Below are 27,717 nucleotides of genomic sequence, written 5' to 3'. Positions count from 1 at the left end.
ATAGATACATTTTGTGTCTTTTGTGTATTTAAATAAGTTTCTAATTGAACCCTTGAAAAGGAACTACAGTGGCCTGAAGTCATAAGCCAAGTTTGTGTTCCTTAAGGTTTGTCTAGTTCTTTTTTCATTATTGATGGGTAGTTGAAATTCATTGCCAATAAATGGCAAATCAATGGAAGATGAGACATTGTCAATTTTTACCTTACATAAAATTTTTCAAGAAATTGAAATTTTCCCCAGCTTAGGAATAACTGTGAAGCTCTGGCCAGATCTTTTTACTGATTGATACAAAGATTGTGGTTTAAAAATAGATGATCTTCATTTTGTGTGTGTGTGTGAAATAAGCTTACATTTTAAGAATTAAAGAGACAGAACTTTAAAGGTCAAGTTAAGAAATTCATTTTGATGGTTGACAAGAATTTCAAATACACAATTACAAAACGTATATTTATTCGTATTTAGAATATCTAATGTAGTTGCCCACTTTAACTGGCTGTATGATGGGCCACCTCATTTCTTATCTGACAAAGAATGCCCTAAGTACGGACAGTATTGTGAAACCAGAGGTCTTAGGTTTCCATACCACAAACTTAGGCTGTTTCTAGAAATGTTTAGACTGACCATAGCACTATGACTTAATTTTGTTATAAAGTCTGGTACAAGACCTTCCTTTAGGGTCTAGCGTAAAGGTGGATATGTTGGGAACCAGTGTCTCTGGTCAAACATTTATTTTCTATTTGAATTTTAGGTGGTTAAACAAATTTGGATTAGCTATAATCCATCTTGAATCCACTACAAAGGATGAAGGTATGTTCTATTTTCAATTTCTGAAAATTTAGCAAGAATATTAGAATAGGGTGAAAATACAATGTCATGTTCTATGTAGTCTTGTTCTAATGAACCGTACTTTGTTATTTAAAATTATCTGAAAATATGTATAGACAGACATAGACACACAGGCTCGCCAACATGGACTAGAGCTTCCCATGCTGGCTAAGAACGCTCTTCACACTTCACCCACACATTAGCAGCTGTAGGCTTCACTGGGATCTCAACCAATTGCCAATGCAAATGTTTTATTGCCCCACTTACTGAATTCTTACTCATAGACATGATCTCGTCATGTTCGAGACAGATAACTTTCAGCCCACTGTTTCCTCTCTGATATTTTAGTATTTCCACCAGGTGTGTGCTGAGACTAATTACCCTAAGTTTGTACCAGGAGCCTGAATGTCAGATTGGGACAGAAGCCGTATTTTTAGCTCAGTCTGTAGCTTTCAGGGTTCAAAAGCTACAAGAGTCTAATTCTTCTTAATGATGAAGTTACTCCTTAATATTGAGAAGAAAGAGGATTTAGGTGCCAGGGTCACAGAGCTGACACTATTTCTGAAATGCTCAGACCACATAAAACTTGGAAATTGGAAGTAGGGAGTTATATCTTTGGAGAACAGAATCATAAAGTCTTAAATTTAGAAATGAAAAAGTGGCAACTTGATTTAAAACAATAAAGAAGTGTAATGCAATGCTGTGAAACCAGTGTCCTAATCATCTCCTTGGTCTTCTTTTCCATAAAATAAGCACCCATTATATATTTGAAGTATATTTATAGATTGTGAGCAAAAAGTAACTACACAAAACCCTTCTCCTTTTCCTGGTATGTAAGGCCTTCTATGATATGGCCTCAAGCAACCTTTCAGCTTTGTTTTCCACCCTGTCCCCTAGGGAACTCTGAATACTTGGCTCAGTCTGTGTCCTCAGCCTGGTACTCCCATTACTCTGTGTGCACCATTGATGGTTTACTTATCCTGCCATTTTCAGCTCATTAAGATTCCTATGCTCAAAATTAATCACTCCTGATCTTGTGCTCCCTTAGTGTATGACTCACACCTCTTTTGAGGAATTAGTTTCATTTTCCCTGAGCTATGGTTAGTCGTCTTTCTGCTTATTGGACACTCTTTGAGGGCAGAAACCCTCACAGAGGGAAAGTCTTATGTATCAGGTAGCTCACTAGATAAGTGCTTTCTGAATTGGGTTGGAAATGCAATAGCCAGATGGAGAAGAACCTCTGCTCATGCATTATGGAATAAGTGATGACAGTGCTGAAACATTCAGCGTTTTCCTTTTTGTTATAGAATGCTACAGCGAGAGTGAACAGGATGATCCCGAAATAGCTGTCGAGACACGACCCCCTCATTACTCTGCGGAGACTCTCTCTCCTTTGGTACGTACCGTTGTAATTGGTCTGTTGGTCATCGATCAAATGTGTGGATATCGTTCCTTCCAGTTGGGTAGAAACTACCTTGACTAATACATTTTTAGAGGACGCTAAGTTAAGGTACTCGCCAAAGAGCAAGTGCAGTTCTCAGGGTGCTGATTTTGAGCCTTCTCCATAGCAACCCATTTATATGACAGATTCGGTGCATTTGTGTGTGACCCACAGATGTATTATGCTCAGAGGGTTCATGGTAATGCAGAGGACTTCTAGGTAATGGGCCAATGCTTGCAAAGATTTGTTTTATAATGTTTATTTATATCCTACTTGTTCTCAGAAAGAATTGAAAATACCTTGCCTAGGTGCATGCACTCTAACGATGTAAAATGAATGTAAAGGGGATGAAGGCAATAACATGAAGAGAAAATTAGAATCAGAAAGAGAGCAGGAAGTCAGGAGTGGGGTTGGTGCATTAAATCTGGGTATATTTACTAGAGAGAAGTCCAAACTTGAGTCTAAGCTTTGGAAGCATCCAGTGTAAGTTCAGGTTATTAATGGACGTCAAGACCGTGGAGACTTGCTTTATATTTGGATGTTCATGGGCGTTATAGCGACGGCATGTAGAAAGAGTCAAGCGGAGATCTTTGGCAGGTTGACTTACGGCTTTTATACCTACCATATACCAGCACTTATAGAGCTACTTTAAATATATAATCATTTACTTCCCTCGGATAACCCTGAAATGCAGTATTATTTAATCTGCATTTCCCTGATTACTAATGAGGTCAAGCATCTTTTCATGTTTTTTTTGATATCTGGATTTTCTGTTCTGTTAAGCGTCTCAAGTCTTTTGTACATTTTTAGCTGTCTTACTACTATTATTTTGGATTTATAGGATTTCTTTATTAATCTGTACCTTAGTCCTTTGTCAGTTAAAAATGAGGCAGATCTTCTTTCCCAGTCTATGACGTTTATAGTTTTTAAACTCTGTTTCTTTTTGTTGACAGATGCTCTTGATTTCTGTGTGTCAGGTCTACGCATCACGTCCGTTGTGGTTGGTGTCTTTGTTTCTGGCTTACATATTGTTTCCTATTCCCAGGTCATGAGGACATAGATATTACTATCTCGTTTCATGGATTAGGAAACAGAGGTTCAGAGACGTAGAATGGCCTAGTCATACCCCCAGAAAATGGAGCACCTGAGATGGGAACCCCGGTCTGTCTAGCTTTATAGCATATGCTCCTTCCATTCTACTATGACACTCGTTCATCCATGGACCCGAGTAACTATAAGTTCTAATAGGTTACTGCAACTCCTTCACTTACCAGACCTCTTCTGCCAGAATTTTCTGTTTTGTGTGATAAGGTTTTCAATCTTTATTTGCCAGTTCCTGGGTTTAAGGTGTTAATATCATTTAAATAATGACTTCTACTGTTTTTATCTGCTGCCAGTGGGGAATTGTGGTCACTTTTCTAATTTATTTGGCTAGCAGCTGAGACCAGAAATAAATAGTTATTGAATGAATATTTATTAAAAGTCTATTAAATAGGATTAGCCAAAGTTAAGCAAGACATAAATAAAATTAAACTTTGGTAAAACGTCGACCAATTTTTGCACTAGATTTACAATATAGCCTCTCTTAATATAGTTTTCCCTTGAAGTAATCTATCTCTTCTTTTAAAATCAGTTTCTGCATTTGGAAAAAATGAAATAGATGTGCCTTGCTGGTTTAATAGAGAAGCCTGTGTTTCTGTTTAGTTTCTTTTTGCCTTCATCTCTGTTTCTCTGTGTCTCTCCATTTTTGCCTGTCTCTTATATGATTTAGTTTTGTTCTAAAATACTGTGATTTTCAGTTTTATAATGGCAAACTATATCACAGATTACAAAGAACATTGTCAGGCATCTAGAACTCTACAGGATGAAAGTAAAAGCAACAAAGTTGTCTTAGATGAAGGATCATGGCTCAGTTGCATTATACAATGATAGTCTTACATAATGTTAGAGTAGGAGCCCAGAGAATGCTTGTTTCCAAACAAGTAAATGAAGGGATGGATGTGAGACCAGTAGGTTAGGTCATTGAATTGGGAGCATTCTTTAGAATGTCATTCTAAACGTCAATCAAATGTTATTCCTTAAAGTTCTAAGAAGTTAAGCATGTTTTTGAAGACCACTAAGGCTAACATTATTCTTTCTGAAGAAATGTATTAGAAATAGATAAATGTTGAACAGTTAGATTTTACTTTCCTTAGAAACAGAGTATGTTGTTCCTGCTCACGTATTTCCCAGGCAGATTTTGTTTTCTCTTGTTTCTGAAAAACAGACATGCCAGACACTTGGTTAAAACAACATTTAAGCTTTTTTATCTAAACAGATGAAATTTTAAAAATCGTGGTAACTTTTATCCAGAGCATGAAGCAGCTTATTGTTTAGGCTCCATCTGGCATAGGCTACATGACTGAGCTATACAAGCCTAGGCGAGAAAACAAAACAAAACAAAACAAAAACCAAAGACACCCAAACCTTTCCCAAGTTCTTGCTTTTAAAAAAACTTTTGGGTAATGAACTTTCATTTTGGAATGATGAATTCAAAAGTATAAGATCATACTATTCTGGAAAATTCTCTCAAAATTATAAAATCTCGAACTAAAAGTTTAATTCTGTGTCCAGTCATTTTGATTGCTCTAAAGATAAACAGTAAGACTTCAGCACCAGACCAATTCGGACCTGTTTCTAATGGGTGGGACCACGTTCTGCAGAGAATAAAGAACATTACAGGGTCTCCTTTGAGTGAACAGCAGATTTCTCTTTATGTGTTTCCTTCTTGAGAAAGCTCCACAGGATGGATAGTGAAAAGAACATCCATTTATTTACAGAGAAATTAAAAATGGAGAGTTTTTCCACAGGCTCAAAACAGATGGAACTCTGTAGGTTTCACTTTGGAAGATCCTTTGTGGAAATCACTACCTGTGATTCCTTGAAATTCACAAAAGAGCAAAAAAGGAACTGACTTCAATTATATTTCCAACTCAATTTTATATGTTATAAAGTGATTTAAGAGATCAAAGATCATTAAAAATTTGTTACAAATATTTTCCCCCTAAGTTTAATTTTTCAAAAGTGTCTGATAACTTGAGCTGTGCTTATATGCTTATTCATTCATTTAACAAATATTTATTGAGAGCTACTATTCTAAATAGTACTTGGGACACAACAGTAAATGAACAAAGATTCATTTCTTCATGTAGCCAAACTTCTGGTTGAGGGAGACTGAAAATAAACAATCAACATAAGTAAATTATCTGCTAGGTCAGTAGAAGAAGTGGAGCTGAAGGGGTCAGGACAGTTTGTGACAATGAATAGGGGAACCAGGATAGGCCTGAGTGAGAGTTGAGATCTGAGCAAAACTCTGGAAAGGTGGTGTAAGAGTCAGCCAGGTGGATATTCAGGGAAGGTGTTTTCCAAGCAAAGGGAGCAATTAGAGTCCAGATCTCCTTGGTGCATAGATGGCAATGCAAAGAGGCCAGTATGGCTGGAACAGGGTGAACCAAGGTGAGAGTTGCAGGAAATGAGGTTGGAGGATAATTGTGTCCATATGTATGGGGCCTGTGGACCATTAAGGACTTTGATGTTTTGAGTTCCTTAGCCTTTGGAAGTTTTGAGCAGAAGAGTGATGTGACTGATCTCCATTTTAAAAGGGCCACTCATGCTGCTGTGGGGAGAGACCCTGTGGCATAGGGGGAAAGTATAGAAGCAAAGAAGTCTAAGGGGGAGTGTGCAGTAATCTAGTGTAGTGAACGTGATGACTGGGATGAGGTCACAGTTGAGAAATGGAATGGTTGGATTTTGAACGTAGTTGGAAGGTAGACCTACAGGTGGATCAGATATGAGAGAAGATAAATATCCCAGTTTTAAGCAGCTCATGCAGATTATTTTAACATGAGAGTCCTTATATTTTGATGCTTTTTCAGAAGTACAATTCCTTTATATCCAAAGGGTGGGAAAAAAACCCTGTGTACTCTGGCCCATTGGCCAGAGGTCAAAGATTAAACACAAAAAGGGGTAAAATCAATTTTAGAAATTCAAATTTAATCTTAGTAGGATGGCTCTTGCACAGTTGTTTACTAAAAGACATGTTCTTTCGATACGTGTACTATGATACAATAGTAGAAATGCTTTCAAGTGAGATAGTTGGATGAAAAGTTGTTAGTGAGTACATATACTTACAAAGAAAAGGCAGAAAGAAAAATTCACCCTCTGTCCTCAAGATGCAAAACATTTCCTTAAGCTCTATGGTTGAGCACTTAACTGATTTTAAGATTTTTCTAAAATTAGATTTTACATTTCGCCTCTTGCTTTAACGGTTCATCTTCTGGCCGTCAGTCACAGGCAGGGGGCTGTCGGCAACCTCTCCCGGGCCTCCATGTTTGCCCCTGCCCCAGTTGGGGTTTGCACTAGCTCTTGCCCAGGCTATTTTGAAATAGCAGCCTCTTTTTTTTTTTTTTTTGTCTCTAATCTCTCTTTCCTCTTAATAAAACCACTTCCAAATTAGTCTTCCTAATGTGCAGTTCTGATAAATTGATTCAACAACAAAAGACCTTTCAGTGCATCCTCATTGCTTATCAAATTAATCCTCAATTCATTGGCTTGGTATTTCAGGCCCTTGGGCTTACTTCTAACTGCCATGACAGTCTCCTCCTTTTTCATCAGCCTCCTTTTTCATCAGCCCAATAAACTGCCCCCTATTTCCCCAAAGCTTTCCAGACTTTTCTGTTCCTGTACCTATATTTACAAAGTTTCTCCACTTGCAGGAACCATTCACTCTCACCCCAATTCCACCTTCTAAATATCTTTCAAGACTGGTTTAAATGTGACTTCTTTCATTAAACCTTCCCTGGTCCCCTGAGACAGGAGGATCTTTCCTTCTTCTAAACTCTTTATATTTCTATAGTGCATTTTCTGGGATACTTTTTTCATGGTGTTAGCCTCTGCCTTGAATTATAGATTTTGTGTATCGGGTTTATTTATCTAATTATTAAATTCTTAAGGTTAGAGGCAGTGTCCAATATCTTTTTCTTTACCCGCAACATCTATGACCTTGTCTAACACATATTTGAACCTAATTAAATATTTATTTAATGGATTGATAAATGGGCGGGTGGGTGACGATTGTCACTTCCTCCACAGATCTGTAGCTATACAAATATTCCCCCGTGTGAATTAGAAAGTTACTTTACACTTGTCTAGTGATTTCACTTGGCTTTCAGAAGGATGACTTCATTCGACTCATAGAAGTCCTGTCTTTTACAAATGAAGTCAAGTGCCAGAGAAGTAAATAGAACTGTCTTAAGTAACCTTTGCAAGCTTAAGTTTACCTTTTATTACGAATATCTTTTATGTTCTCTCATTTGCTCTTTTTGATAATCTAAGGCAGACAAACCACTGGCAACTTTTTTTTTCTGTATCAACCACGTGCCAGGTATTTTCCAAAGAAGGGGATGCTGAACTGAGCTGGACAGTCTCTTCCGTGGAGCATCTTAAGTTCTAAGTTGAAGAAAAGTCACAATAATTTGTAATTCAAACAGTCTAAGTACTGATAAATGCTATGAAGAAGCATTAACTGGGGCAGTGTTCTAGGGAGTGGCTGGGGTTGAGGTTGGGGAGGATATTGCTTTGCTTACGACCATCAGGGAAGAGCCTGCTAAGGAGGTGATATTTGACTTGAGACCAAAGTGATGGGAAGGAGTCAGCCAACCCCAAATCCACAGAGTGAGCTTTTCAGGCACAAGGAACCAGAGACGTGCTCAAGGAACAGAAACAAGACCATGCGGTTGGAAAGGAGGGGGAAGGGGAGGCTGAAGATGTTGCTGGAGAGGTGGGTAGGGGTCCATGTGGGTTGTCTTGGCTATAATGATGACTATGGATATTCTACTCATGATGGACAGTCACTGGAGGATTTTCAGCAGGACAACACTATGATGCATTTTCTGCTTTAGAAATGCTCTAGCTATTGTTTGGTGGATGGACTAGGGTAGGGAGGGGTTGGGTAATGGTAGAGGCAGGAAGTCAGTAAACTAGGACCTGGAAGTAAAGTGGTTTCTGCAAGGCCACTTGGATACTAAAGATTGGAGTGAGGAATGGACGGCCTGCAGCTCATTGCCCAAGGTCATGCAGAAGGCCAGTGACAGAGGGGGCAGTATACCATACAAAGTCTTCGGGTTTTTAGAATAATGTTTCTACTAGCATATGGTAGAATTATAAACACAATACCTCCTAGGGCTTAACAGCAATTGGTTAGTTTATTTTCATTAATATGGCCAATGGAAGGAAAGAACAGCTGTGTACTTTCCTTTTTTTCTCATTTGGTTGTATTTTGTTTAGTCTTAAGTTATTCCTGTATTTTCTTTTATTTTTTATATACTTTGACTAATGCTGCTTAAATTTCTATGCTGACTCACTCCTTTCTAATTACAGGCTTTTGGTGGCCATTTTCAACTCTTTTTTCTTTTCTTTAAAACTTGTGTTTTAAAAACAATTCAGAGAAAAGAATTTTAGAGCTAATCAGCTTTTGAACTAAGCTTCTTCAGTGAATAAAAATCTCTTATACAGAAAATGGAGAAAAGCAATATTGATTCTTTTATTTAATCATGTACATACTCTCCTCATTAAAACTAAGATTTTTAAAATATCTTTCATTTTCTCATTAAAAAAATAAAAATTTGAAGCCCAAATGTTCTGAAATAAATGAAACAACATACAATTATTAATGTCTAATAAAGAAAATAATTTTATTTGAGATTCTGAGAATACTTTGTGGGAGTATCTGCATTGCAATCAGTAATGGTCACCCCTGGATCCCAGGATTAGGATAAATCATCCATAGCAACTTCACAGAGAACTTCAGGGTGCTCCTGAGTAAGAGACTGAACTGCTCTGGGCTGTTTGCCTTCACATAGCTGGTTTCCTAGACCAGTCTTTGTAGCATTTATTTATTACCAACTAGCTATTAATTTATTAATTTACTAAGGTCAGGCACAAATGCAAAAAAATGGAGATGCAAAAATGATTAAAAGCAGCCTGCTCTCAAGTAACTCACCAAAAAAGAGGAACAGATCCATCAGCAATTACAGTATTAGTTGACAAATAAAACGATACTCTACCTGGTGTGATAGAAGTAAGCCCAGGATAGAAGTAAGCCCAGGAGCGTGGGGAAAAGATACCTACCTCGCCCTGAGGCCACTGGAGAAGGCTTCCTGGAGGAGGTGACCCTTGAACTGACCCTTGAAGGTTGGGGTTGTGTGAGCCAAGCCGGGGGTGGGCTGGAGAGGAGAGGCTGTTGCTCCTTTCTACCTTCATGTGATTTGCAGTGGGGAGTTTTCTGGGTGTGTTACTTGGATAGTTCCTAGAGGCACTGAGCTAAAGGTTCTCTGTTTGCCTTATGGCTATGAATAGCTAGAGGCTGGTAGAAATAATAAAGCAGGATTTAGCTTTATTAAACCACAGGGTTTATAAAGCACATTCCCCTATCGATCCTCTGTAACTGCACTCCAGGTAACCTTTGATTTGTGTCCATCTCTCTTCTGACGAAAACTCCCTCTGACCTGGTACACACCATCCTTTTCTCATTTTGATTTTTCTTCTCTCTGGTTCTTTTCCTTTTTCCGCCCCTCGCTCTTCTTTTCTCCATTTGAAAACCAACTTTATACGTGCTACGTGGTGCTAGAGAAAGCGGGCTGGAAGCATTGGCTGTGTGTTTGAGGAGTACCACAAGCAGAAATACACTCCCCGGAAATTTCTGATGCTCATTGAATGTGTCTTTCCTCAGTCTTTTAAGCAGAGTTTTGAGGTTTAAAAAGGCTACGGAACGTGCTGCAGCAACAGCGTTTTTGCACAAATAGCCCATTTTGCTATAATCAAATTACAGTAGTATCAGCAGGAGAAGCAGGAAAAGCTCGTGTTTGGTCTCTTTTCAGAAAAGGAAGCTGATCCCACTGAAGCCAAGTTTTACTAAAATAGCTCACAATAGGGAACTGTGTCAGGACTGGGCCTGAATGGGTATTTTTGTTAACATTTATTCCGTAGATCCTGCTAACGAGTAAACAAGTCTTGGCATTTATTTGGACAGTTTGGTAGGGGGTGCGTTACCTCCTCTGGGTAGCTAGGGTTTTATTTAGTGAATTACAGATCTGGATCTCCTAGTTAAGTGGTCTGGGTGATTGAAGGCAGCTGGTTTGAAAGATTTTTGACACATTCCTGAAAGGAAAGTTTTCACGTCATGCCAAATATATTATTTTTAAGAAGATGTGTGTGATGAGTTAGTATCTTAACTAGATGTTTTAGTGTCATGCTACTAAAAAGTGGATTTATTGCTTATTTGACAATCCATGTCTAGCATGCAGCCAGCTAGGCACTCATCGGACACTTCCTGACTTTTTCCATCAGAACTCAGAGCTTAGAACCTGCAAAATTCTTGGACACATATTAATTTGGAACAAAGTCAACTATCTCGAGTTAGTTGCAGTGATGCTGAGGTTTTGGGGAAAGGAGCCTACTTTGCTCTTTGGCTTCATCCCTCTAACAATCTCCTCCCTACCAGTTCCTCCACTTCCTTGGAGATCTGAATGCTTGAAATTGACAGGAGTATCTCATAGGGTGACATAATGAAACCGAACCAGAAAAAGCCTTCTCTATCTTATCTGCCATTGGAGATATAGGGTGACCCCTAGAGCACTGGTGTTTAGACTTTTTGGATTTTTATTGACCAATGAAATTAAAAATGGAGGAACAACATATAGTTGCCAAATCTTTATTTTGCTATGGAGAACATTAAAAAAAATCTCCAAAAGACAAAAACTAATAGCTACCATTACCATTTTCCAAATGAAGGCATATATTTTAACATCAAAATGTAACAAGGATAAAATCTCAGAATAAATGAAGTCCTTCCCCAGAGAGGACATTGGTGATGTTGCATTGATGTTTTCTCCATGGACTGGTGAAAATTTTGCCAAGGATTGGCATTCACCCTTGGATTGTATGCCAGGAGATGCTTTCAGAAGATCCTACACCCACCATCAACCCGCTTCTCGTAGTTTTTGGTTTCCCTTTAATGAATGAGGAGACTGCATGTGTATTCCCGTCTTCTTTGGTGAAAGTTTATTGATATTTTAAAACTATTGAAGAGTGAATGAGTTAACATTATTTCACTTAACTCTGCAGTTATGAGCTTATACTGGTCATGTGCTAAGGAACTGTGACAAATGTTTGAGGGTGTAAATGTGTGTGTCGTACCCACATCACTGGTCTTCCACTCAGTTAATATTATTTTGCTTCCCATCTGGCTCCAGCTTTTGCTTTCCCTCTCTTAATCACCTTTCTCAAGATTTTTTGCTCAATTGGTAAGAATTCAGTGAGAGATTGCAATCTACTTTTTGCTCAAAGCGTCCTTCAGTGTTCCAATGAATTCCTCAAAGGAGTCTGTTAGTTACCTGGAGAGCATTGAAGAGTAGGGTAATTCATGACATGGAGATCTTTCAGATCCTAGAGTAGTGATTCAAAGTTATACAGATTGGTTTTGGAAAATGGGATCATAGTGTCTGTCACACCGGTATAAATACCATCTCTTTTTCTTTTGATTCTTTTATTATTGGCAACTTTTTGAAATGCTGGAATACCTTCCTTGAAAATGAAAAGTAGAGAATGCTGACTTAATCATGATTTATTTTATTCTCTTTTGCTTTTATTTGTGAAAAACAGGCTGCCCAGCGGGCATCTTCGTCTTCACCCAAATTGAATGAAACGTCGCGTTCTTTCTCTTCCATGGAAAACATAAAAAAGACGCCCAGCAGTTTGTCTTCTCTCATATCTAGAGAAAGACAGCCCTGGATGGATGTGGTTGACAGCTCGTCTGCCGCTGAAGACGTGGGACAGTCTGTGACACGCGCTGTGCAGGCCTGCTCACCTGCACCCTCGGAGGCAAATGGTCGCAGGGCCCTGGAAACCAGCTTCGCCACATCAGAAAGTGGAGTTTTGAACTCTTTATCCAGTGATGACGCTTCTTCATTGAGTAGCAACCTAGATCATCTTTGTGTCCCAGACAAGCCGGCTGGATCAGAGATGACAGATAGAGGTAAACCAAGAAACGATTTACTCTTTTTCGAGGATGAATATTTGTATGTGGATGTGGAATGCTAACGTCGATTGTAAAAAGAATGTTTAAAGTCACGAATGATTTAATAATTAAACGGTCAAGTGGGACTAAGTCCAGGGGCTACTTCTGTAGAGGAGAGATCGCATGTAGAAAACTCCAGCTTCAGGACCATTTATTACCCGCTGTAAGTGTCACCAACCACATGCTTGCAACTATGAGACGTGTTCAGAAAAGAATGATACTTTTTCACCAATCTGAGGTAAAACTTGAGGTTTTTGTTTTGTTTTGTTTTGGTTTTTATTGGTCCCGTGTGCTGTGCTCCGGAGCTTGTGGTGATTAGATCGACATTTTGTAGATGACATCACCACCATGTTTCCAAACATACGCAGAGCTACCACCTTCCCTGGGCTATAAGCACAGATGAGGTCTGGGTCCTCGCAGGTCAGCTCCTGAGGGGCCTTCCTACCTGGTGAGCAGGAAGACAGACGGTCTACGTGCACTTTGTGGGGCAGCATGAGGACTTTAGAACCGAAGGAGAGCACAGCTTATGTGTTTGAAGAAAAGCATGTTAAGTCTTAGCAAATGAAAGAGTTTATTGGAGTATGGAAATGAAGAGTGTGGGCTTTCTTAATACTCCATGATTGTTGGTCCTTGTCTTTTATTCAGACTAACTTTTAAAAAATGATTAGTTTTCAGTCATGATGGGTCTTTCCTGATGGTCTGTGCCTTATTCATTCCAGTGTAAAACAAGTTTACCTGACAGCAGATACTTAAAAATGAGAGAATGACGAGTTTGATCTGTATTCTTTCAGTGCACCATTGAGGGGAGGCTGACTGGCTAAAGTCCCATGATCGCCAATCGGGGTGGCCTGATGACGTAGGTGACAGCTGTCCCCTCTCCCCCAGCCTAATCAGGGAAAGTTTCTTTAAGTTCTCAGATTTTCATAGTTACCCTATTAATTTGATATTTGGTATCAGTAATTTAGGCCAAGAATTACAACTATAGACCCGTGTGTCCGTTGTCACTGCTCCCTGTGACCTTATGTGAAGATGCTTTACATAAGGCAACTCAACATAAGTTGAGTTACCTGCCTGGCCTCTGATGTCATTTTTGTTTGATACCCCTAATTTAGGCCAATTAATCTACTTTACAATTAGAAAAAATGGAGTAAATGAAGTCATTGCCAAAATAACCTACTTTTAGAGGTGAATGAGGTAGGGGCAGGGGGATCAATATTGGACTGTACAGAATGGAAGGCAGTAGACTCAAGCTGGCCTCAGCTCTGTGAGGTGTTTTGATATGAAGATATTGGGCTTAATTTGTACCTCTGTGGAAGTATGAAATTGATGCAAATTTTGAGGCCCGTGGTGCAAGTAAAAAGGAGATAATTTTAGGTTCAGCATAAGAAACTTCTTTGTAACATTGAGAACTGTTCAAAATTGAATAGGCTCAATTGCATGTTGCGTGTCGATTACAATTTTTTCTCTTATGAAGATATACTGAAGAGGGAATTTAAGTACCTTGAACTAGATGGCCTCTAACTTGATACTTAGAAGATCCTTCCAGATATAGGCCTGGTGGAACTAAAGAAAATAATGAAGAGGACCATATCTATTATTTTCCTGCTAAAAACTCTGGCTTTAATTATTGGGCCATTAGTAGAACTAAAATGTTTGTTTCATGCATGCACAAATACACATACACTCACGTGCGCACACACACAGCACCCCGGGGTGCGGATGGCTTCAAAAGCAAAGTAGAGAATAAAATTGCATTTGCATTCGTTCTCAAGAGATAACACCGCGGATTGAGTTTTCCTTTAGGACGAGTAACCTGATAGTCATGGGAAGATGCACGCAATTCTTGTCCATGTCTAATGTCATTCTGGGCACGAGTGTGCTGCAGAGCCTGACTGAGTGCCAACAGCTCTTGTAATCTAAGAAGGAAGAAACCAGGTATTTTAAAATTTTGAGTTAGGTACAGAGTGACCAACAATATCTGTATGCTTCTTCAAACAGCTTGACATAAAGGTATTCCTTGGAGTAGAAGGAAGAGAAAATAAAACTATTTTTCCCCTCACTGATCTGTTGGCACTTGCCATATGTTACAAAATTTTTGCTGATGATTTTCTCCTGCTGCTGGGGATTTGGTTAAATTCCCAGCAGAGTTAAACTACATAAAGTCATTGCTATGGAAACAGCAACCCAGTTTTCGCTTGCGTTTGCGATGACGTGCTGTTGAGTAATCAGATTGAGTACTGTGCTTTTTTTTTTTTTTTAACGTGTGTTTGTGTGTTGGAAGAGAAGGTAGCGTTTCATTTTTGTGTCTTCTAAAAATTATTATTATTTTAGCTGCCAATTAAAAAAAAAGTGCTGAAATTCCTGTGTTTGAAATATTGTTCAGCAATTTTTATAATAGGGATTGAAGTTCTGACATGGTCCATGACAGGAGTTAGGATTTTAGATTAAGTCCTAGTTTCAAGATATGTTTGCTGGAGAAGGAGGCTTTTATCCTAGAAAAGATTCTTAAAGGTTAATAACTGAGCCCTGAAACAAGCAGACAGAATGTATTATAGCCTTCTTTTTATTTAGACAATGAGAGAAATATTTTGCAGTTGGTATGCGATTAAAATTGTGGTTGCTACAATTTTATACCGAATTTAAACCTTTTTAGACATTTTTCCCCTGCAAAGTAAGCTATTTAAACAATGCAGGGTGTTAATTGCATTCTATTGCCTTTCTACATTGGGAGTGCCAGAGCTCTTGAGACTCTTCACTGAGTCTTTCCACAAAGTGTAATGGGGTAAGAGGTGATGGGGTTAAATGGAATATTCATCTCAGCTCAGTTTTACTCTATACCGTTTCTTTCTTTAATGAAAGGTTATTCCATGACTCACGCCTGTGTGATGATGACTCACATTGTATTTCTCTACTTACATTATGCTGGCGATGTGGAGACAGTTTGACTTCTACTTACTCCATGAATGGGGTGACCCTACCCTGGGTGCTGTAACCACTAACAAGACTAATACCCAATTTATGCAAATAAATTGTTAAGTACAAGTACAGACAGGATGGACCTGGGAATCATGTTGAAAAAAATGCATTTTTAATGAAGATATAGACATACTAGCGCATGCATGACATCTCAGAAAAGTGACATAAATGGGCCAGATTTTAGGATTTAACAATTACCAAAAATTTTACACAATTTTAGGGCAAACAGTACAGATGTGACATTATTTTAGCTAGCTACCTCAGATGATGCTGTAGGAGTTATGAGGTATGTCTCTTTAGGAAGCAAGATAATAATAAAAGAAAAAGTTGATTAATGAACTCCATTCAATTAAGCATTATTATTATTATTTTTGAGTACCTAACATGTACTCATGTACTTTGTGCTAATAGGAATACAAAAACAAGCAAGATACAATTTCTGGTCTAAAATATTTTAATGTGTAATGGGGAGAGTGGGAAGAATAAGACTCATTTAACAAAAGAAAGCAGAGTAAAATAAGTGCCACAGAGACATACAAAGTACTCGAGGGATTTGAAAGAGAGCAGGAACTCAAAATACGGAAGATCGTATCTAAGTGATCTAAGCTGATCTAAGATCTAAGTGGGAAGGTCTGCAGGTAGAGAGGTGAGCCATGGAAAAGAGGAATGGAAAATAAATTTGGGTGATGTTGAATACTGGGCTCGTTGTTAGTTTATTTCAATAGATAATAGATGACTATTTCTAATCAGGGTAATCATATAATTGGAGGTGCACTTTAGAAAAATTACATGAGCTTAAGAATTTGGGGGTAGAAAAGTGTAAGGGGACAAAGGAAATTAGAAGAGTTAGGAAGCTTGTGTAATAGCTGGGGTGGCAGTGGGGATAAGAAGCAAAGGGGAGATTTACCTGAGGGGTTCTATAGCATGTCTATCAAGGTGAAGACCAATCTTGGTTTTTGTATCTCTGCTACTTAATTTAGTCCCTAGAAAATTTCCTAGTGATCCTATCTTTTGAACTATAATTTGCGAAGTGATTTGAAAATGGGAGTAAATATTTACTACTGGAAAAATCTTGAATCTATAATTCTTGACCTCGATGGCATTAATCTCAAGCATGGATGACTCACTACCTGCTTTCTCTGCTTCATGTCAAGTGGCCAAAGATCCCTGGATGATGTCATGAAATAATGCTGATGAGGTTACCTGCAAATTTATGCCATATAACTAGGTCAATTACAGTTCTCAGACCTTAATCTCATTTTTTTGGAAATATAGTTGATGAACAATATTATGTTAGTTCAGGCATTCTATATAGTGATTTAACATTTGTGTACATTAGAAATGATTACCATGGTAAGTCTAGTGACCATCTGTCTCCGTACAAAGTTATTACAATATTATTGACCATATTCCTTATGCTATATGTTACTTCCCCATGATTTAATTGTTATATAACTGGGGTTTGTACCTCTTAATCCCCTTCATTTATTTATCTAACCCTCCCCCCCACCCTGCCCTCCTTTCAGGCAACCACCTATTTGTTCTCTTTATCTATGAGTCTGTTTTTGTTTTGTTTTGTTTTTATTTTTTAAATTTTTTTCTTTTTTAATAAATTTATTTATTTATTTTTGGCTGCATTGGGTTTTCGTTGCTGCACGTGGGCTTTCTCTAGTTGTGGCGAGCGGGGGCTACTTTTCGTTACGGTGTGCGTGCTTCTCATTGCGGTGGCTTCTCTTGTTGCGGAGCACGGGCTCTAGGTGTGCGGGCTTCATTAGTTGTGGCACGCGGGCTTTGTTGCTCCACAGCATGTGGGATCTTCCCGGACCAGGGTTTGAACCCGTGTCCCCTGCATTGGCAGGTGGATTCTTAACCACTGCACCACCAGGGAAGTCCCTGTTTTGTTTTTTAGATTCCACATATAACTGAGATCAGTAGTTTTTTGGTGGCATCTTTAGGATTTTCTACCTATAGTATCATGTCATCCACAAACAGTGACAGTTTACTTCTTCCTTTCCAATTTGGATTCCTTTTTCTTGTCTGCTGTGGCTGGGATTTCAATACAATGTTGAATAAAAGTGGTAAGAGTGGACATCCTTGTCTTGTTCCTGATCTTAGAAGAAATGCTTTCAGCTTTTCACTGTTCAGTGTGATGTTGACTAGTTTTCTCATGTATGACCTTTATTATGTTGAGGAATGTTCCCTCTGTAGCCACATTGTTGAGAGTTTTTATTATAAATGGACGTTGAATCTTGTCAAAAACTTTTCTGCATCTATTGAGATGATCATATGGTTTTTATTCTTCAATTTGTTGATGTGGTGTATCACATTGCTATAGTTGCAGTTACTGAACCAGCCTTGTATCCCTGGGATAAATCCCACTTGGTCGTGATGTATGATCCTTCTAACGTATTGTTGCATTTGGTTTGCTAATATTTTGTTGAGGATTTTTACATCTGTGTTCATCAGTGATATTGGCCTGTGATTTTCTTCTTTTATAGTATCTTTGTCTGGTTTTAGTGTCAGGGTGATGCTAGCCTCATAGAATGAGTTCAGAAGTGTTCTGTCCTCTTCAATTTTTTTGGAATAGTTTCAGAAGAATAGGTGTTAACTCTTCTTTAAATGTTTGGTAGAATTCACCTGTGAAGTTGTGTGGTCCTGGACTTTTGTTTGTTGTGAGTTTTTAAATTACTGATTCAATTTCATTGTTGATGATCAGTCTCTTCATATTTTCTATTTCTTCCTGATTCAGTCTTGGGAGTTTGCATGTTCTAGGAATTTATTCATTTCTTCTAGGTTCATTTTATTGGTGTATATTTGTTTGTCGTAGTAATCTCTTATGAGCCTTTGTATTCATGTAGTGTTGCTTGTCACCTGTCTTTCATTTCTGTTTTTGAGTCCTTTTTTTCTTGATGAATCTGGTTAACGGCTTAGCAGTTTTGTTTACTTTTCAAAGAATCAGATCTTAGTTTCACTGATCTTTTCTACTCCTTAGTCTCTTATTTATTTACGCTTTGATCTTTACTATTTCTTTCTACTAACTTTGGGGTTTGTTCTTTTTTTAGTTCCTTTAGGTACAGGGTTAGATTGTTTATTTGAGATTTTTGTTTGTTTGTTTCTCAAGGTAAGCTTATATTACTATAAACTTCCTTCTTAGAACTGCTTTTGTTATTCCCATAGACTTTGGATCAGTGTGTTTCCATTTTCATTTGTCTCCAGGTATTTTTACACAAAGATGGGGAATATTCTTTGTGCCCCTGGTCTGAGAATGACGTCCCTGATCTGCAAGTCTTCTTGAACGCATACACCTGCAGTTTACACTTTACTTCTGTGAAGAATCTTGTGCAGTCCTTTGAGATGCTCCCAACCTAATGGTCTCAGATTCATTTGTCTCTTTGATTATACCCTCCTGACCCTTCCTGGCTGTTCCGGAGACTCCTGAATATATGTCGCCCTGTGCATCAAGAGCAAGGAACTAGAATGATATGAGCACGTGTCTGAATTTTCAACTAGAAATGGAAACTATGAGATCAGTTTTTACAGGTAGATCCTTCTTGTCTAGACAACACCATAAGCCTTTGACATCTTTTCCTGCACTACCCTTTGGTTGTTAATTTTTAATTTCTCTCCCTACAATTTTATTTCTTCTTAATTAAAGCCAAGGCAAATAAGGTTCTATTTGCCTCAAACTACAAAACTATAGTAAGCAGCCAATTGACAAATATTTCAAAGTAGATTTTAATTTTTAGAGCAATTTTAGGTTCACAGCAAAATTGAGAGGCAGGTACAGAGACTTCCTGTCTACCCCTGCCCCTACGCATAATAGCCTTTTCCATTATCAATATTCCTCCCACTAAAGTAGTATATTTTTTAAAACTGATGAACTTACACTGACACATCATAATTACCCAAAGTCCATTGTTTAACTTAGGGTTCACTCTTAGTGTTCTACATTCTGTGGGTTTGGACAAATGTATAACAACGTGTATCCATTAATACCGTATCATACAGAGTATTTTCACTGTCCTACAAATTCTCTGTACCCCACCTTTTAATCCTTCCCTTCCCCAATGCCTAGCAACCACTGATCGTTTTACTATCTCCATAGTTTTGCCTTTTCCAGATGCAAATTCATGTCATATATGAACAAAGATAGTTTTATTTATTCCTTCCCAATCTGTATACTTTTATCTCCTTTTCTTGTGTTATTGTGTTGGCTAGGACTTTCAGTACAATGTTGAAGAGGAGTAGTGGGAGGGGACATCCTTGCCTTGTTACTGATCTTAGAGGGAAAGCTTCTAGTTTCTCACCATTAAGTATGAAGTTAGCTGTAGGTTTTTTGTAGATATTCTGTATTGAGTTGAGGAATTTTCTTTCTTTTTTTAAAAATTAATTAATTAATTTTATTTATTTTTGGCTACGATGGGTCTTCGTTGCTGTGCACGGGCTTTCTCTAGTTGCAGCGAGCGGGGGCTACTCTTCATTGTGGTGCCAGGCTTCTCATTGCGGTGGCTTCTCTTGTTGCAGACCACAGGCGCCTAGGGGCTTCAGTAGCTGTGGCTCGAAGGCTCTAGAGCTCAGGCTCAGTAGTTGTGGCACACGGGCTTAGTTGCTCTGCAGCATGTGGGATCTTCCTGGACCAGGCCTCGAACCCATGTCTCCTGCATTGGCAGGCAGATTCTTAACCACTGTGCCGCCAGGGAAGCCGCCAGGAATTTTCTTTTTATTCCTTGATTACTGAGAAGTTTTTTTTTTTTTAATCACAAATGAGTATTGGGTTTTGTTAAATGCTTTTTCTGTGTCTATTGATATTATCATGTGTTTTTTTCCTTCTTCCTCTTAAGCCTATTGATGTGATCGACTACATTAATTTATTTTCTAATGTTGAGCCAGCCTTGCATTTCTGGGATAATTCCCACTCGGTCATTGTGTAAAATTTTTTTATTCTTCAATTTGCTAATATTTTGTTGAGGAATTTTGCATCTATGTTCATGAGGTATATTGGTTTTCAGCAATGAAATGTGTTTGTCTGGATTTGATGATTAGGGTAATGCTGGCCTCATAGAATGAGTCAGGAAGTATTCCCTCTGCTTCTGTCTTCTGAAGGAGATTGTAGAGAATTCGTATAATTTTTTCTTTAAATGTTTGGTAGAATTCATCAGTGAACCCATATGGGACTGGTGCTTTGTTTTAGAAGGTTATTAATTATTGATTCAATTAGAAGGTTTTTCAATTATTGATTGAATATAGGCCTATTCAAATCATTTATTTCTTGTGTGAGTTTTGTTTCTTTTAAAGAATTGGTCTGTTTCAGCTAGGTTATTAAATTTTTGGGCACAGAGTAGCTCATAGCATTTTCTTACTATCCTTTTAATGTCCCATGGGTTCTGTAGTGATAACCCTCTTTTTCATTTCTGCTGTTAGTAATTTGTGTCCTTTCCCTTTTTCTCTAACCAAAAACAAATTTTAATTTTTACTTTTACTCTATCTAGACCCTTGACATTTAGTAAGAATAGTTTACTTACTGAGTTTTTAAAGAATCCAAATCCAGAATTAGCTTGCTGTGTTTATTATGTATGGATATATGAAGGAGGTGATGTATGGATATATGAAGGAGGTGAGAATGAGATTAAGAATGGAAATTTTGACCAAACAGTGAATGTTTAACAAATATGTTGTGAGGAGGTATTATATTTCTGGCTCAATTGTTGGCATTTGGAGATGCTTTTTGAAGATAACAAAGGCAATAGCCCTCTTGCATAGAACTTACAGTCTGGTGCATATGTCTGTTTTGGCAGGGTTTGGAGACAGTTAGCAGGTAAGTAGAAGAACAGGATAATTTCTGGTAGTGAGTAAGTTCTATAAGGGAAATTAGGTAAGGGTATATAATAATGGAGGTAGGAAGAAGGACCTTTATTTAGATGACTGGTTGGGGAGGATCTCCATGAGGAGGCAATGTTTGATCTGGGACCTGAATTTCACAAGGAAACCTACACATATAAACAATAGCTGGCAACATGCCCTAGACAGAGAGAACGTAGAGTATAAATGCTATAGGACTGGCACAAATTTTGCGGTTCAGGAAACAGAAATAAATCCAGCATGGCTGGAGCAGAGTGGGTAGGGGCAGCATAGGAAGATACTGGAGAATTCAGTAGCAGCTGGCTATGTGGCAACTAGTGGATCCTTTAAGGTATTTGGATTTTGTTCTAAGTGCAATGAGATACTTTTGGAGGAACTGAAGCTGAGGAATGTTTTGGTGTGGTTTACATTTTAAAAAGATCACTTCACTGTATGAAAAATGGGTATTAGGAATGTAGCTGTCGAAATAGACCAACAATGAAATGATGGTAGCAATGGGGTGGGGAGCAGAAAAAATACACATATTTGGGATATATTATAAACATACAATGTACGAATGTAAGATTCATAAAGGATTGTTGCCTGGTTTAGTCTATCCCTAGTCTTTCAGCTGCACTGCCCGAGTACACAGTGGACATTCAAAGATATGTGATGGTTGAACTTAATAAGGGGATCAAACGTGTGAGGGAAAGAGAGGAATCAAGGATGAGTCCTAAGTTTTCCAGGACATTCAGTCCTCTGCGGAATGAAATATAATCTCAACTGTATAGGATTTTTATCACTTCCTGGGAAAAGGTTTATTAGTAGGGATTTAATGGCCATGTTGAAATATGTAACTCTAAATATGTACGCTGAGGATTTCCCATAAGGCAGAAACAAGGATGTCTTGCAAGTAATTACAGATCACACTAGATTATAACCATAGACGTAAGGACAAGAGAGCACCATCTTGGAAAGGTAAGGGCATTTATCTGCTCCAAACCTTCATTTTCTGCTTGTGAAATTGTATTGGGGTGACTTCTCCTTCCTCTTGCCTCACTGCTCTTGGCATGAAGTGCTCCTCATATCTTTCCCCTCCTTCTGAATCTTCCATGTTTTGTCTTTTGCTAATGTCAACAAGAAAGATCTTCTTAAATATATATCATCCCTTTATTGAGTCTAAATCATTAGATTATTGACCTAAGTTTGGAGAACGTTTTCTAGACTGACCCCTCCAGACATTCAGAGCCAGTCTAACAGAAGTAAAGGGTCACTAACATTTACCTCAAATTCCTACCAACTCAACAATATTGAGATACTGATGCTTTAGAGCAGGGATTCTGGAACCCTCCCTTGAGCAAGCCAGATATTTTAAAAAACTATGATATGGCACAGAGAAAATAGATGCTGCTTTCTGGACAAGTCTCAACTTTCTAGCTGTAATTTCAGTCCTTTTCTCTTCCGGTGAGCTGAGGCTGTTTCTGCATGACTAATTGCTGGGAAGCAGTCTAGCCTTGCTACTCAGAGTATGTCCATGGACCAGCACTTCAGACATCACCTAGGAGCTCCTTAAAAATTTAGCGTCTCAGTGCCCGCCATCCCAGACTGAATGAATCAGAAACTGTGTTTTACCAAGATCCCTAGGTGGTTGTTTGCTTAATAAAGTTGGAGAAGACTGGTCCGGAAGTGCCTGGGCCTGCACAGTGTGGAAGCAAACTTTTATTCCTCATTCCACACTGCTTTACATTTTGGAAAGATCACTTACTGTTTTCCAAGAATCTCCACATTTTTTCTCATCTATAAAATAAAAATAGTTTTCATCTTCCTTGGCAAAGAACTCGTGAGGCGTGATGCCTTATGTGGAGAAGGAAATTAAAGTCCTGTTATTTTATGTAAGAGACTAAAATATGCACTTGAGAGGAAGGATAACAGTTGCGTTGAAAACACTTGATTGTCAGACAAAAGTCTTTCATTTTGCCACAGAAGACAAGGGAGATAGAAATAATTAACTTGGCTTCTGTTTCCAGAGGGAGAGAGACCAGTGGTCTTTTCTGCCAATCTTTTTTTTTTTTTTTGCTCTTTTTATAATCTGGTAAGATAAGGGAACAATGTAGTGTTTCCTAATATGATATTAGAATTTAGAAAAATATTTATATAAAAAAGGTGAAATGGAGATTTTTAAAATATTACTCTATTGAGAAGCCTTTGAAAGGTACAGGGATAGCCCTGTAGGATTAGCCAGCCAGCGCTAGTCTTCCATACAACCGTTAGGAAGGACTCGGTTCACCTCGGCTTTGGGGTCAGGTGCAAGCTGTGTTTTCCTGTGTGCTTGTGCCCTTTGGGTCTTTTTTTTTGTCCTATGATCCTATTTATCATCTGCTTCCATTATTACTGGATGTTCATTTTATTGTCCTGTGAAGACCTAGGCACCAGCCATTAGTAACAGTAAAACAGTATAAAATCCCCATTTAGGTCATGGATGAGGTTAGATCACAGGGCTTTCCCATGAGTATCTAGCAATATGTTGTATATCTCTCAGATTATGATACAAAAAAGGCAAATAGGGACAGGAATATGTGTGTGGAAGGGCGATAATCTCTGATATTTTTAACTTAAAGGTAATATATATTGATATAAATATATTAAATAATAATAAAATTATCCAAAGAGGCGGTCCTCTTTATTTTTCATTTAGGGAATGTCCTTTATGCCATGTTATTTCAAGATTCTAAAGTTTATTTTCATCTTTACTGACTTAATATTGTTGAATTAGATGTAAGATCTTAATATAATCATTTTACTCTGACATAATTACAAATTAACGTGTTAGTCGAAAGTAGTTTTATTTTCTATCACAATCTTTAGCAGCACAACTGAGCAGCTTGGTGAACACAGAGAAAGTAGTCATTCTGTTTATCTTCTTTGTTGTATACTTGTTTGGTTTGTTTCTTGAGGTTTGTTAAATATATATTACTTTAAAAATACTGTGGTATTAAAAGCTATGTATTCAGGCTTTATTTGAGGTAGAGTCCCCACCTGCCTATCTGTAAAAAAATGATGTGTACAATTATTGTGTTCTTGTGGGACTGAAAACTCCCAGAGTCGCCAATGCTAATGTTCCTCTCTAAGAGTCAGATGTCTTTTCATTTAGATCTCTTAAGACTTTCTAATGTCTCCAGCTTAACTCCAGGACTGTTGCCATGCTTAGTATTTCTCCTATGCAAGTGTCATCAGTTATCATGATAATCTTATAAAAGTCTACTTTTTAATAGCGCTATTGACGTATGCTTCACGTACCATAAAATTCACACATAAAAACGTACAGTTCAGTGGTTTTTAGTATATTCATAGAGTTGTGCAACTAGATCCACAATCTAATTTGAGGGCATCTTAGCACCACACACAGGAAAAACCCCGTACATATTAGCAGTCACTCCCCATTCCTACTTGTCCCTTCCTCAGCCCCAGGCAGCCACTAATCTACTTTCTGTCTCCATGGATTTGTTTATTCTGGACATTTCATTATAAATGGACGATACAGTATGTGTCTTTTGTGACTGGCTTTTTTTACTTCAAAGAATTTTTCAAGGTTCAGCCATGTTTTAGTATGTGTCAGTACTTCATTTCTTTTAATGACTAAAACTCCATTGCATGCGTGTACCACAATCTGTTACCCCACTCATCAGTTGATGAGCATTTAGGCTGTTCGCACCTTTTGTCCATATCATTCATGACATTCATGCACAAGTTTTGTGTTAACATGTTTTTAATTTTCTTGAGTATATAACTAGAAATGGAATTGGTGGGTCATATGGTAACTTAAAATGCTACATTTAGCATTTTGAGGAATTACCAAACGGTTTCCTAAAGTGGTGGGTCCATTTTATATTCCCACCAGCAAGTTTAAGGGTTCCAGTTTCTCCACATCCTTGGCCACACTTCTTATTGTGCCTTTTTGATTTTAGCCATCCTGGTGAGTGTGAAATAGTATCTCATTGTGGCTTGTTTTTTTTTTTTTTTTTTTTTGCGGTATGCGGGCCTCTCACTGTTGTGGCCTCTCCCGTTGTGGAGCACAGGCTCTGGACGCGTAGTCTCAGTGGCCATGGCTTACCGGCCCAGCCGCTCCGCGGCATGTGGGATCTTCCCAGACCGGGGCACGAACCCATGTCCCCTGCATCGGCAGGCGGACTCGCAACCACTGCGCCACCAGGGAAGCCCTCATTGTGGTTTTGACTTGCATTTCTCTAATGACTGATGATACTGAGCATCTTTTCATGTGCTTATTGACAAAAACCTACTTTTGATGTCTGCACAGCCTGAGCCAAAAACTCTAATTGTGTTGAAATGTAGTTTTGAATATTTTCTCCTTTTTTAATAATATTGTAGTGAACAAAGAAGTTTACTGACCAATACTTTAATTTAGTTGCAAAGTTAGCCCAACATCTTTGCTCTTCATTTTATGAAAGAGTATTGGGCACACCTGTGGGCTTTCTGGTAGTAGAAGGGGGAAAACTATTGCCTAAAGACACTTAATCTTATAAGAGTAAATGTAAAGTAAGTGAGTGCGCTTAATTTTGATGCTTCTAGACTACTGTTGTGTGCTTTTCTCTTTGGTGAGACCTTTTCTGCAGTTCTTCTAAGGCCATACTTCCTATATGATCCTCTATCAAGCTTGTTCTCAGGACGGGAGCTAAAATGCATAGACACTAGGGAGTACATGGTAGAAAACAATCTTATTGTCTATCTTTCCCAACATTATTTTCAGACTGAAATGAATAAAGGACTGAAGTTCTTAGTAAGAAATTAAAGCACCATCAAGAGATGGTTTTCTTTGAGTAGCTTTCTGTATCATTTGAGACTCTTTCAGCTGCACATGCTTGAAAACGACACTCAGAATATCTTAACAAAGGCAATGTACTGGCTCCCATAAGCCAAGAGGGCAGTAATGGTATCACCGAAATCCATGTGTCAGTTGGATCCTATGGATTGGCTCCATTCTCATGATTCTTGGCATGATTTCTGGAATCTTCCAGGTTACATCATCACACCACTCCGTTTAGGAAAATAGAGAAATTGATTCCCTGATACCCCAAACCAAAGTCTCAGAATTGAGTCTCTTTGGTCCCAGTGGGCCTGATCTGAGACACGTGCTCATCCCTGGGTGAATGACTGTGGCTAGCATGATGGAACTGCCACTGGCTTAGCCTAGCACCTCCGGGGACCCCCAGATCCTGGGTGGAGTCACTTTACTGGGAGCATTTGAGCTGAGGCTGGCAAGGTGTGGTTAACAAAGAGAATGGAGGTGTGTGGCATGAGGAATTATTATTATCTGCTGAAAGCCGCAGACCACAGGTGGATTCCTTCATTCAAAGAACAGTTCTAGGAAGGACATTAAAAAGTGATCTGGGACAATGGTTCTCAAGCTTTAGAGTGTGTACTGGTCTGTAAGGTTATCCTGCCCCACCATTGTATTTTAGAAACAGAGAACTTACTTGGTTTCACAGGTTTATAGGTGGAGAGGAACTTTGCTCCAGGATGAATCATTCCCTGAGTCCCACCAGTCTCTGATTTAGATGATATTTGGGTGAGATTTGAGACTTAGAGTTGATGTTTGAATGGGTTAAGACTTTCGGAGGTGTTGGGATGAGTGAATGTATTTTGCATGTGAGAGGGACATAAATTTTGGGAGGTTAGATTGTGTACTATTATGGGTTCAATTGTGTCCTTCCAAAGTTCCTGGGTTGAATTCATAACCACTGAGACCTCAGAATGTGACCTTATTAGGAAATGGTTATCTTTTGCAGGTGTAATTAGTTAAGAGGTCAATAGGGTGAGCCCCTAATCCATATGACTGGTGTCTGTAAAAGGGGGAAATTTGGACACAGAGACATGCACACTGTAAAACACCATGTGAAGATTAGAGTTATGCTGCCACAAGCCAAGGAACCACCAGCAGCTGGAAGAGAGGCCTGGAACAGATCCTTCCCTACAGCCTTCAAAGGGAACATGGCCCTGGTATGACAAAGTACCACCAACTGAGCGGCTTAGACAATAAAAATTTATGTCTCACAGTTTTGGAGGCTGGAAGTCTAAGATCAAGGTATCAGGAGGGCCTTGTTTTAGGACCATGTCAAATGTTCTGTCCTTGATTAACTGGGTTTATTGGTATTTATTTATTTTAATAGAAGAGACAAAAGTGTCTGAAGATGATGAAATGGAGAAGCTCTACAAATCGTTAGAGCAAGCTAGTCTATCTCCTCTTGGGGACCGGCGACCTTCAACCAAAAAGGAGTTGAGAAAGTCCTTTGTCAAGCGGTGCAAAAATCCATCCATAAATGAGAAGCTCCACAAAATCCGGACTTTGAATAGCACATTAAAGGTAAGAAATTTCGGACTGTGGATGAACTCTGTGGATGTGGCGTGAGAAAATGCTGGTTCTGTAGAATGATTTATGCTAACCACATGTGTGGGTGGAGGGTAGGGAAAGGCAGTAAAAGCCAATACAGTCTCTATAGGGTGAGTT

The 27,717-nt window shown here is 38.5% G+C and overlaps 2 protein-coding genes across 5 annotated transcripts in view; one reads left to right on the top strand and one right to left on the bottom strand.

Moving 5' to 3' along the window:
- Positions 1–27,717, bottom strand: part of OPRM1 (opioid receptor mu 1) — a gene marked incomplete at its 3' end in the record, with an annotated part of 159,030 nt that overhangs the window by 39,267 nt on the left and 92,046 nt on the right. The gene's annotated exons all lie outside the window — the stretch shown is intronic.
- Positions 1–27,717, top strand: part of IPCEF1 (interaction protein for cytohesin exchange factors 1) — a 124,622-nt gene that overhangs the window by 86,715 nt on the left and 10,190 nt on the right. For all 4 annotated transcript variants that reach the window (XM_079939054.1, XM_079939053.1, XM_079939052.1 and 1 more), the window contains 4 exons: positions 749–807; positions 2,133–2,221; positions 11,966–12,338; positions 27,380–27,573. In XM_079939054.1, coding sequence (XP_079795180.1) covers positions 749–807; positions 2,133–2,221; positions 11,966–12,338; positions 27,380–27,573 — 715 coding nt within the window. The remainder of the gene's footprint in view (positions 1–748; positions 808–2,132; positions 2,222–11,965; positions 12,339–27,379; positions 27,574–27,717) is intronic.

The sequence above is a fragment of the Stenella coeruleoalba genome (assembly GCF_951394435.1).
Source record: "Stenella coeruleoalba genome assembly, chromosome: 12".
Classification (NCBI taxonomy): domain Eukaryota; kingdom Metazoa; phylum Chordata; class Mammalia; order Artiodactyla; family Delphinidae; genus Stenella; species Stenella coeruleoalba.
This window is presented reverse-complemented; position numbering and strand designations above follow the sequence as displayed.